The following is a 12,602-nucleotide window of genomic DNA, read 5'->3' as shown; positions in this document are numbered from 1 at the left end:
GGCCGCGGGCTCGGGGGGCCCCGCCGCCGCCGGGCCCTCGGGCAGGACCCGCCGCCGCCCGGACGCCCCCGCCCCGGACTCCGACCGCATCCAGCGCCTCCGCCGCCTCATGGTGGCCAAGGAGGAAGGGGATGGGGCCGCCGGGGCCGCCGGGGCCACCGGGGCGCGCCGCCGGGGTCCGGCTCGGAACAGGAAGGCGCCGCGCAACGTGCTCACGCGGATGCCCTGTGAGTCCGGCCCGCGGTCCGGATGCGGGCGGCCGAGGGGGCTCTGCGGGCTGGACGGGGCTGGGCGCAGGGCTGCACGTCCGAGGGGCAGGGTCTGGGTGAAGGTTTGCAGAGATAATCGGGGACCGTGGGGAGGTTCTGCTTGAGTCCTGTGGGTAACGGGGGCGTGGGGAGGGTCGTCTTGGCTGCAGAAGGGTCTGCAAGAGCGGTGGGGGAAGAGTGGAGGCTGTAGAGGGCATAAGGAGCCCTGGGGAGGGGCCGCCTGGGTAACAGGTGGAGGAGGTCTGCAGAGATGATGGGGTCCGTGGTCGTGGTTACAGGGGTGATGTGGAGCCTGTGGAGAGGAGCTGCAGCAGTGATGGGGTGTGGAGAGGGCGGGGGGCCTGGAAACAGGACGTCATAGGGAGGGTCTGCAGAGGTGGTGGGAGGTCTTGGAGACCACAGACGGAGGAGGTGGTGCACAGCCTGTATCGGGGGAAGGAGAGTGTTTGGTCAGTGGGGTTTGAGGATGATGGGATGGAGTGTGGAGAGATCTGTTCAGATAGCAAAGGGGACAAAATGTGATAACCCCTGCACGTTGACAGCTCATTCTCGGTTTCTGTAAACGGGAGAAGGGCCGCGGGGTCTTGATACACTTGTGTTCACGTTACCAAATCACGAATGTTGGAATGCAGCGACCACAAAGTGCCCCTAAGACAGAGAGTGTTTTACAGCCGCTCTGCCAGGCTGGGTGCAGGACTGTGTCTGTCAGGCTCCTATTACCACCATATGCGCGGGTTATTTTCAGTTCTGAAGGTGTAAATGGCACACGGGGATTTCTTGGAGCCTCCTAAGAGTTCCTTGGAGTAAAGCTGTAAATAGCAGAGGTTGCTAATGTGTGAGTTAGGTCTTGTATAAATGGAATAAAAACAGCCCAGAGTTATATCTTTTGTCATCTGGCAAGCAGTTCTGACATCTGCCGGGTGAACACCATGACCTACTTAGCCATTCAGAGCATCTGTATCCTGATAGCTAAATTGTGACATTATTAAATCACTGCCTTTGGAATGGAAGGTTGTGCTAAGCAAGGGGATATTTTGTTTCATTCCTAGAAATGTGTTTATTGAGAAAGAAACATCCTGAAAAGCTGTGTGCTGTGGAGGGTGCCTTTGTCAGGTGATTTCTTGTGCCTGAGCATCCCCACCCAAGCCAGGGTTTACCCCAGCTCCCTTGCCCAGCAGTAACACAGATAGAATATGCATGTTCTTAAAGTGGGAGCAGCCTGGGGGGCCTTATTCTGCCTATGCTTTGTGCAGCTGTACAGGGTTGAAATGCACTTCAAGTCTCAGATGGTAACATTTCTTTCCATTTGGCCAGTTATTGCTTTGCTACCGAGATTGCCAAGGAAAAGAAATATTTCTATGTAGTCTGCTATGACAGAGCTTCGTGAAGGCCAGCTTTGTCGACTTCCCACGACTAAATATATGTCTGAAATCAAGGTCTCAGAGAATGTGTCCAACACACTGAAAATTTTAGTCACGCCTCTGGAAACAGTTGGCCGTACATAATAGAGATGAGTAGCCATCACAGAGTCGATGACCTTCAGAAAGAAAAAGAAAGGACAGAAGCATAGGTGAGGATTAGATTTATTTAAGAAAGTTCCTTTAAGAGGTCAGCTTTAGGTCTTGAAGTTAAGGAAGGCCATAGTTGAGGATGACAGTAATTATTTGAAAATCAGGCTATTGAGGTGTAATTTATATGTAGAAAATTCACCTCTTTTTTTTATGGTTAGCAATTTTTTTATTGAAGGTGGTAGTTTATAACATTGTGAAATTTCAGTTGTACTTTATTATTATTTGTCAGTCACCGTATAAATGTGCCCCTTCACCCCTCGTGCCCACCTCCAATCCCCTTACCCTCTGGTAACCACTAAACTGTTCTCCTTGTCCGTGTGTTCGTTTATCTTCCACATGTGAGTGAAATCATATGGTGTTTATCTCTCTCTGTCTGGCTTATTTCCTTTAACATCACACCATCAAGGTCCGTCCATGTTGTTGCAAATGGGAGGATCTTGTCTTTATGCCTGAGTAGTATTCCATTATATATATGTATATACACACCACATCTTTATCCACTCATCAGTTGATGGGCATTTGGGTTGCTTCCACATCTTGGCTATTGTGAATAATGCTGCAATGAACATAGGGGTGCATAAACCTCTGAATTGTTGATTTCAAGTCCTTTGGATAAATACCCAGTAGTGGGATAGGTGGGTCATATGGTATTTCTATTTTTGATTTTTTGAGAAATCGCCTTACTGTTTTCCAGAGTGGCTGTACCAGTTTGCATTCCCACCAGCAGTGTATGAGGGTTCCCTTTTTTCTACAACCTTTCCAACATTTGTTATTTTTTTGTCTTGGTGGTTACAGCCGTTCTATCGGAAATAAGGTGATATCTTAGTGTAGTTTTGACTTGCATTTCCCTGAAGATTAGTGGTGTTGAACATCTTTTCATGTGCCTATTAGCCATCTGTATATCTCCTTTGGAAAAATGTCTGTTCATATCCTCTGCCCATTTTTTGATCGGGTTATTTGTTTTTTTGTTGTTCAGTTGTGTGAGTTCTTTATATGTTTTGGAGATTAACCCCTTGTTGGATATATGATTTGCAAGTATTTTCTCCTACTTGGTGGGTGGTCCTTTCACTTTGATCCTGGTTTCCTTTGCCTTGCAGAAGCTCTTTAGTCTGATGAAGTTCCGCTTGTTTATTTTTTCTTTTGTTTCCCTTGTCTGAGTAGACCTGGTATTCGAAAAGATCTTTCTGAGACCAATGTCAAAGAGTGTACTGCCTATATTTTCTTATAGTTTTATGGTTTCAGGTCTTACTTTCAAGATTTTGATCCATTTTGAGTTACTTTTTGTGTACGGCAAAAAGATAATGATCTCCTTTCATTCTTTTGCATGTGGCTGTCCAGTTTTCCCAACACCATTTATTGAAGAGACTTTCCTTTCTCCGTTGTTTGTTCTATGTCTGTGAAGAGTGTCATTGGGATTCTTATTGGGGTTGCATTGAGTCTGTAGACTGCTTTAGTTAGTATGGACATTTTAACTATGTTTATTCTTCCAGTCCATGTGCATGGAATATCCTTCCATTTCTTTATGTCATCATCAATTTCTTTCAATAACGCCTTATAGTTTTCATTATATAAGTCTTTCACCTCCTTGGTTAAATTTATTCCTAGATAGAAAATTCACCTTTTTTAAAGTGAGTTTTGGCAAATTTTGGTATAGTCGTGAAACTGACCACCACGATCAAGACAGAACATGTCTATCACCTCAGAAAGTTTCCCCCTGCCCCTTTGTAAGTCAGGTGATCATTTTATTGTTGCTAATAATAGCTACTGTTATTGAGCACATCTGTGCTTTACACTTTGCTAAGCCCTTTAGATACATTATATCTCATTTTTCCCCTGGATACTACTTTATCGATGAGGAAACTGAGGCTCCTTGAGCTTAACTACTTGCCTAGGGTCACATAGCTACTGAGTTTGCAGGTGATACTTAAACCTGAGTCTGTCCAACTCCGGGGCCCATGTGCTTAACCAGTATGCTCATCTCAGGAGAGCGAAGAGAGTACATTCTCGTATTTCCTTGCTTGTTTTGGTGAGTGGAGGATGCTGCATATGTGATGCGAGGGTTCCTGTCCAGAGCAATGAGAACTGAATTTGGGTCCAGAGAGGGATTTGTTGCTAGAGTGCTTTGAAGACCCAAACCAAAGAGTTTCTGTTTGAGTTTGTTATGCTAGAGAGTGGGAACCATGCTGTATATTCTTAAGCAAAAGCACTTTTGGGCCGATGTTTCTAGGAGCTGAGTTTCCAGTAGTAAAATGTTTTGGTGGGTAGAGCACAGCTCAGGCTCAGTGCCTGCATCTGAACACTGGCCTCTCTACTTTCCAGCTGTTTTCCTTTAGACAAGTTATTTAAACTCTTTGGGGCCTCAGTTTCCTCATCTATAAAATGAGTTGTGAGGTTTAGGTTACTTAACACATTTAAAGCATTTACAGTAGTGATGTTCCCTACCACGTAGGGAAGTTCTCAATGAATGTTAAATGTCACTGTTATTGTTGTAGGTTGTTGTTGTGGTTATTATTATTTTTAGACTGTCATGATTAAAAGCCCCCGGTCAGGATGCATATAACCTGCCTCTATTCAGTGTTGGCTGAGCTGTTTGCTAGGTCAGTAACCTTGAGCCAATTATTTAAACCTTTCTGGGCCTCAGTTTGCTCATCTATAAAATGGGGTGGAATAACAGTACCCATGTGTTAGAGTTGTGAGGATTAAATAAGATAATGTATGTAAAGTTAAACTTCCCTCAGGGCCTGGCTCATACCAAGGGCTCAGTAGTTGATGATCATGATGGTGACAGTGATGACAATGATGTTGTTGATGTGATTGATGGGAGCTAGGAGGCTGTTGCAGTAAACCAGTCATCTGCTGAGGCTCTGGACTGTATTTTTGGTTGTGGAAAGAGAAAGGAAAGGGCAGGTCTGACTTATTGAGAATCTATTGACCTGTATTTGGAAGGGTGTAGCCCAAAGTAGTGGCAGTGGAGAAGGGGATTTGGAAGAATAACTTTCTTAAAAATAAAGGGTGTGTGTGTGTGTTTGTCTTAAGTTTTAGAAGCCTGTGCGTATTTATTCATTTATTTATTTATTGTCATATTAAGTTTCAGAAGCCTGACTTGAGCTCCATTTGGAGTCTGTCACAGAGTCTCCTGGAGGAGATTCAGAGGGTGCATTCTCATTCAGAATGTGGAGCTCGTTTTCACCTTGGCAGTTTGCTCTGATAGGTGGTGCTAGTGTATTTTTGATCACACAAGGACAGAAGTGCTCCCTGAAATTACACCTTATTAAATCTTTGGAAGAAAAAGAAAATCAAGAGAAAGGTAGAGATGTGAGAGTTGAAAGACTTGAGTTTGCCATTTGTTTAGTTAGAATAAGAAATTGTTGTTAAGATATATGCTTGTCCTTTCTCTCTGTCTTGGGGGTTTGGGGGGGAAGTTGTGCCCCTGTTTTTCTCCAAATTAGAAGAGGAATAGTCTTTCCACTCTTCATGGAAACACCTGTGTGTGTAGTGGTGGTGGTTGGGGGGGTGGAGAGGGGCGCGTGCAGTGAATGTGTGTAAGCAATGGGAGTAATCCAGGCATTGTAATCAGTTTCTAAGGAATTGAATTATAGAGACTTATTCCTAAAATGAATCTGGAAGTTAACTATTCTAACCTCAACTTATGAATGAGGAAATTCAGACTGGTAGAGAAAGTTACTCACCAAGGTCACACAACTAGTTAAAATGAAAAGTTGTTTACAATGCTTGACATAACACAGTCTGTAACACATACAGATATGTGTACATGCACACACACACACACACACATACCCATATAAATCAAAAGTTCAAAGAATTTTAAAATCTTGCCTCTACAGAGGAAGGGTAGATGATGAAGGTCAGACCAAGGTTCTCATGTTCCTTTCCAAGGCCGCTGTTTCTGCCACTCTGCCTCCAACTGTGCCTTCTTGCTGAATCTTCAATCTGGCATAAGCTCCTACCTCTCACCTGCTAAGTCACTTTCTTCCAAGAGTATTTTCTTTTGTTATTTCATCACTGCCATCATTTATAAGCCAGTCCATGAGTGAGGGATAAGGAGAGCATGAGTAATCAACCTAGTTATCCACACTAAGTGCAGGACTCTTCTTCCCCTTTTGCCACTAAGAACAAAACAAAGGGAGCTTTTTTGTTTGTTTACTATTAATGGCAATAATTGCCAAAGAATTTTCCTTGCAAACTTGGGAGGGAAAAATTGAGACTGTGTATGTGTGAGTGTGAGAATGTGTGTCTGTATGTGTGTGGTTTTCTTTTGGGAGGTTTTATATAGTATAGCCAGCATACTGTGAAGGCTAAGTTAACATGAAATAATAAAAATAAAATTCATTCCTGCTCCCAAGCTCTGAAAAAAAGAATCCATCATAGTAAAAGCTGCAATTGATAGTCTCAATATTTTTGCCCTGAATTGTCATACTGCTCTTTTTTGCATGATGCTTATCAGCAGTCTCATAGGAGCCAGATGCTCAGTAGGTGTCTTTATACCATCAAGGCTTGGAATTCAACCAGTCTTCCTCCTAATGTGAAGATGATGTGCATTGAAACATTAGTGACCCCAGAGAGCTTGTGCATGGAGTAGTTCAGACTAGGGGGGCCAAAAGGCCATTCTCTTAGAGGATTACATTCATGAGATTCATGAGAACTGTCCTGAAAAAAAAAATTGCCTAACAAGGCACAGAATTGAGAACAATCTAGCTGCTCATGTGTATATTTAATGTGGTCTTTCTGTTTTGTCCAAAAAAGCTTTTAAATGATGGTCCAACTTAGAATTAGTGACATCAGAGAAATAAGCTATATAGGTAGTGGAACATTTGGATGACAGCCATGCGTGTGGTTTACCCACATTCTGGTGGAGTCTTGCCTCGTTTCAGTGTATGTTGCCTGTACTAGCCGTGTTGTCCATTGGGCCTTCCAGCTCCCGCGGTGAGATTGCCTCTGCACCATGTTGCCTTGTGCTGCCAGAGATGGTTGGGGGGTCTTGGTAGTTAATCTGGGGAATGAGAGCACATGTTCATGCCATGCTGACCGTTCTCTTGTTCCAGTGCACGAAGGCAGCCCTCTGGGTGAACTGCATCGCTGTATCCGGGAGGGGGTGAAGGTGAATGTTCACGTCCGCACGTTCAAGGGACTGCGGGGCGTCTGTACGGGCTTCCTCGTCGCATTTGACAAGTTCTGGAATATGGTAATTAAGCCTTTCTCAAGGGGCTGGAGGACCTCCTAGGGATTAAATCTTCTGTAGACCTGAGTAACCTAATTCACCAAAACCTACAGAATAACTTCCCAGAGGAACTGGAATCTTTGCATTCTCTTGGCCAACACAACAAAGTTCTTTTTATTGCTTCATTTTCCTTCAGACAGAGGCTTTCAACTGGGGCAGCTTTGCCCTTCTCTCCCTCCTGGGGACATTTGGCAGTGTCTGGGGACATGTTTTTGAAGATCACAACTATGGGATGGAGTGCTACTGGCATCTAGTGCGTAGAGGCCAGGGATGCTGCCGGACGTCCTGTAATTCAAAGACAGCACCCCAACAACAAAGAATGATCTGGTCCAAAATGTCATCAGTGTCAAGGTTGAGAAACCTAGCCTTAAGGAGTGGTTACTTATTTCATCTGTTTGGTAATTTTATATGGATTTCCCAGCAGCCATTCTTTGATTCATTTAAAAATATACATTGACTTCCCATGGGCTGGGCACAGTGCTAGGTACAGAAATTTCAGAAAGGAACTTTCACGCTACAGTTTTGGGAACAATAGATAAGGATAGATGGGAGGCAGACATATTAATAAACAAGCCACTTTGCATGATGTTTCCTTATGAAGAAGTGTACCACGTGCCCCCAGCCATCTGAGGGTGTTCACTGGACGTTTGTAGGAGAGAAGGGATGTATTACAGCACAACCATAATACAACGCAGTTAAAATAGGAGCCACCAGGGCTTTCCAGTGCTGCTTTTCCATATGGTCTTCCATCTCCAACTTTTCTTTTCCCTGTGCTTTATCTCCATCCCTGCATTCTCCTGGATAATAATAGTTGCTAATATTTATTAAGCCCTGACTGTGTGCCAGATACTATACTAAAGACTTTATATAGATTATCTCAGTTAATGAGTTGAAGGTCTATTACTATTCCATTTCACAGATGAAGAAATTGAGGCTAGAGATAGTGGACGATTAGCCCAAGATCACACTGTTAGTAAGTGGAAGTACCAGGACTTGATCCCAGGTCTTTCTGACTCTTAAAACCATGTTTTCAACTGCTATGGAATCAGAAAACCTGGATTTTAAGCCTAGTTTTACCACTTGGTAGCTATGTGACTCTAGGCAAGATCATTTCTCTCAGCCTCAGTTTTTTCATCTCTAAAATGTAGGAAGAAATATTCTATTAGAATTTTACCTTTGAGGGGGAAGATTTGAGAGGGTATACTTGATGACTGGATGGTAACGATTATCCTGCCAGCTTCTATTTGTAAGGTGATGTACACTTTTCACAGTAATTTCTCATACACAGTCTCATTTGAGTCTAACACCTGTGCGGTGAGGTTGATCTCTCAGTGGCAAGAATTCACTAGCAATTCTGTGGGCAGCCATGGTTCATCTCTGTTGACTGCTGTGATAAGATGTAGAAACTGAAGAGGGAAGGAAGCAGTTGAGTAGTGTTTCTCAGAGTGTGCTCTAAGGCCGTCCTGCCTCAGCATTATGAGGTTTCTGGTCAAAACAGAAAGTTTCTGGGCTTCGTTCCAGACCTCCTGAGTCAGAATCTCTAGAAGAGTAGCCTTGGATTTATAATTAATAAGCTTCCTAGATGGTTCTGCTCCCTGGATTTAAGAACCTGTGCCGTGCAGTTGTAAAGGCCGCTCACCATAGAAGAAGCGTGTCTTTTGTGCTGGTAGCAGCTTGGGAATCCTACTCGGAATCCGCCCGGTATTACCATTTTTCCTGCCCCAGAGCTGAGTCACCTGTTAAGTTTAGTTCTGCTACAATTAGATGTTCTTCTGCCTTTTTAAAGTTTTCCTGAAAGCTGTAAAAATAATGTCTTTAATTCTGCCTCGTTTTTTCCCCTTTGGGCTGTTTCTCTAGGCACTTACTGACGTGGATGAGACCTACCGGAAACCTGTGCTAGGCAAAGCATATGAACGGGACTCTTCACTGACTCTCACGAGGGTAGGCGGCTCCCCGCTTCCTGAGCCCCCAGCATGCTTTCAGGGTTAAGAATCAAGGTCACTGAGCCCGGTGACTGGGGTTTCCTAGCGGGAAAGCCGTGTTGCTGTCAACCAGCCATGCCTGGACCAAAGTCTTCCTTAGTCTCTCTTCTGTGCATCCAGCTAATCTCACATGAGTCTGTGCTTCTGACCTGCATGTTGTTTGAGCAACAAGTTCCTTCTTATAAGGCTTAAAAGTCTTTTAGTTTTATACTATAGAAATAAGCAAGTGCCTTTTCTCTTGACATACTTAATGACTTATCTGAGCTATGGCTGGAAGTAGAAAATTCATTACTAACTTTTTAAGAATTGCCAAGCAAGAAGTCCACAGAGCTTAATTAAGGAATCTGGTCTTTTTTCTGTGTATTAAAAGAGGGATGTTGAAGGCTAGAAGAGAAGGCTGATATTTGTCATTGCTTTCCTTATAGCTGTTTGATCGACTAAGACTTCAAGATTCCTCCAAGAAGGAAGCAGATTCTAAGTCTGCAGTTGAAGACTCCACTCTGTCCAGATACTCCCAGACATCCACTTGGAAGGTGGCTTCAGTGTGGGGAAGAGGAGACACTGACCGGGGCTCACGCAAGCGTTCCCGCTCCGTCCCTTCTTCCCTGCAGGCGTCTACGAGGGAGGAATCCCGGTCAGAGCTATCAGGGAGGACTACACGGACAGAAGGGTCAAGCGCAGGGGGTACCTTTTCCAGGGCTACCACCCTTTCCAGGGGCCAGCCCCGTAAGAAAAAGCGAAAGCCCAAAGTGGATTACCAGCAGGTATTCACTCGACACATAAATCAGATTTTCATTCGAGGTGAGAATGTCCTCCTGGTTCATCTTGCACAGTGACCAGCTCGGCCTCACTTGAGCTTTGGTTTTAGAAGTAAAATGCATGAATTGCTGCTATGCTATATCCTAGTATCCCAGTGAAACTCTGAGTTGGAATGATCCTCTCTGGTCCTGCATGTGCGGAGCATAGAGCCAGGCTCAAGCCCTCTGGGAGATGAGCTCCCTAAAGGGGAGATAGGCCTTGGAAGGGCGGGTGGGTGTTTGCACTAATATCAAGGCAAAGTCTGTACAGAGGTACATGCATCTGCTTTGGTATCATGGTCTACTTCAGACACTCAAACTAAATATAGGGTCTTCATTTGAATTAAGGGTCATGGTATGAATTGAATTCATTCTACAGACACTATAGCATGGGGGAGATAAAACCAGCTCGAAAAAGAGTGATCTCATTTCTAAAAGCTAGTGCTCTGAGTACTCAGGAATTTCATTCTAAGAGTAGCAGTATAGGCTGCCCTGGAGCCCTGCACCCATGTGTTGTAACTGACCTTTGAATTTTGCTCTACACCATTCTCTCTTGATTAGGAAATGTAATGTATTATCTTTGAATATCTGTAAGATCTCAGAAAGCTACGAACTTATGTAGGAGTGAAGTTTGCATAGGTTGTATGCTCAAAGGAGCCAGCAATGAAAGCTCTGTTTTATCCTTCTCCTTATTATCTGTCTTCCCCTTAACCAGAGGTAGCTTCTGCGAATGGCATACCAGATGGGACTGTAAGATGCTCGTGTGGTAGCTTCTTGTCCTTCTCTCTCACTTCTGTGGCATGGTGCTAGTGCATGTACCGTGTGTATTGTCCCTCTGTACAGAGTGTAACCTGTCCTTGGAGCTTTATGGCAGGGGACTGTGACCTTCATGTCTGGCTTTAAAGAGTTCTGCGTGAACTCAGTGATGCCGATACATCACGCGGCTGAGAGTCCCCTTTCCAGGCAGGGCTGGCCCTGTGTGGAATATCTTCTAGAATGGTTTTCCATCAAACAGGGGTGGTAGTTTTATTCCCTTGTGTCAGGCCAAAGAGGTTCTCACAAGTACAATGGGTGGTGTCTGTAAGGGACACTTTACTCACAGCCTGGCTTGAGTAACAGGAACCCCACAGCACCCCCTAATGCTTCTACTTGAATCTTATTATATGCTTTCTCAATCACCAGTGCAGAATAGGCTGTTTCTTGACACAGACTGTTAGGCAATATTGATTTTTTGTTTTGTTAGTTTATATTTGGTTTTATTTTAGATAACCTATGTTCAAAGTAAGAATAAGAAATAGCTAACTAGTTAAAATGTTTGAAAAGAGAAATTTCCCCTGCTGTATTTGTTGTGTAACTTAGAGAAGCCTTCTGAGCAGCAGGGTGCATAAAGTCTATGGAGCTGGGACACCTGGTCCTTCTGCCTCCTGGGCCGCTGGCTTGTCATCCAATGCAAGGAGAGCAGACGCACCCCTCTGTGCTCAGCTTTTCCCCATCAGACACCTACCTCACAGGAGCCCTGAGACAAATATTTTCAGGAAGACATTTTAAAGTCTCCAAACATGTTTACATGCCATGAATAGTTTTTAGTAACTCTGTTTCATTGCTTGGTAAGAATTCTATGTCTTATGAGCAAGGCAGGTGCTACATGAGAGGGTAGTCTCTGTAGGTGTCATATTGATGACGTTGTTGTGACCAGAAGGCAGTGGCATCTTCGGGAACTATTTCCCATAGTCCACTCCTTTCTCCTGAGGGACAGTGGCAGTTCTCAGAATATCTTCAGTAAGAGAAAAGTAACATTTCTTTGCTGCTTCCCTCACTTCCCAGGCCCACCCTGTTCTGATCATTATCAGAGAGAATTCCCCTGAGCTTTTCAAGGGGTTCATATGATAGTTCCAAAGGGAGAGTGTGCATCTAAAAATGACACGTCCCCAAAGGGGAGTTTGTGGAATTTTTTGGTTTTCTTGTTTATTTGTTTTTATTTTTATTTATTTTTTATTTTTACTTCTCCCCAAAGCCCCCCAGTACAGTTGTATAATTTTTAGTTGTGGGTCCTTGTAGTTGTGGCATGTGGGATGCCGCCTCAACGTGGCCTGATGAGCAGTGCCAGGTCCATGCCCAGGATCCAAACTGGCAAAACCCTGGGCCACCGAAGCAGAGCGTGTGAACTTAACCACTCGGCCACAGGACCAGCCCCTGTTTTTGTTTTTAAATGCGTTTTAAATATACCTTTAGAGCCAGATCAGATGCACTAAACATTTAGAGAGGTTCCAGGTTACAAGCTTAAGTGAATAGTTATCTTTGGAATCTGCCAATCTAAATTCTCTTCTAAATATTGTGTCTAAAATCTCAGTTCCCCAATTAATGTCATCTTGTTTAGTCATCAGGCGCCCCTCCCTCTTGCTCTTTACCAATCTCCTCCGTTTGGCTGGTCCCCATCTCTCTGTCCTCTTGTCACTCAGCTAGAAGCTATAATAGACACTAGATTTTCCCAATAAAGTGGAAATTTGGAATCAAAAGGAGTCTAATCAGTTTCCATTTATTCTGGTGCCTGATTAAATCTAACCCGATTTATTTTAAACACTTGCTGCTTTTCATATTTGCATATAATTTTCATATATCCATGTAAGGATTGATTTACTTTTCTGCCCAACTTAACAATTCTGGCTCTGAAAATTATTTTAAAACGTGTGTGATCTGTCATATGTGCCCATATGCCCCCGTTTATTTATTCCATTTGGACAGTG

The 12,602-nt window shown here is 43.9% G+C and overlaps 1 protein-coding gene across 1 annotated transcript in view; it reads left to right on the top strand.

Moving 5' to 3' along the window:
• Nucleotides 1–11,907, top strand: part of LSM11 (LSM11, U7 small nuclear RNA associated) — a 12,687-nt gene extending 780 nt beyond the window's left edge. Inside the window, exons 2-5 of the mRNA XM_046667770.1 lie at nucleotides 2–227; nucleotides 6,904–7,043; nucleotides 8,937–9,020; nucleotides 9,487–11,907. Of these exons, the coding sequence (XP_046523726.1) occupies nucleotides 2–227; nucleotides 6,904–7,043; nucleotides 8,937–9,020; nucleotides 9,487–9,897 (861 nt within the window). The 3' untranslated portion in view covers nucleotides 9,898–11,907. The remainder of the gene's footprint in view (nucleotide 1; nucleotides 228–6,903; nucleotides 7,044–8,936; nucleotides 9,021–9,486) is intronic.
• The last annotated feature ends 695 nt before the right edge of the window (nucleotides 11,908–12,602 follow it).

The sequence above is a fragment of the Equus quagga genome, chromosome 7 (genome assembly GCF_021613505.1).
Source record: "Equus quagga isolate Etosha38 chromosome 7, UCLA_HA_Equagga_1.0, whole genome shotgun sequence".
Classification (NCBI taxonomy): domain Eukaryota; kingdom Metazoa; phylum Chordata; class Mammalia; order Perissodactyla; family Equidae; genus Equus; species Equus quagga.
This window is presented reverse-complemented; position numbering and strand designations above follow the sequence as displayed.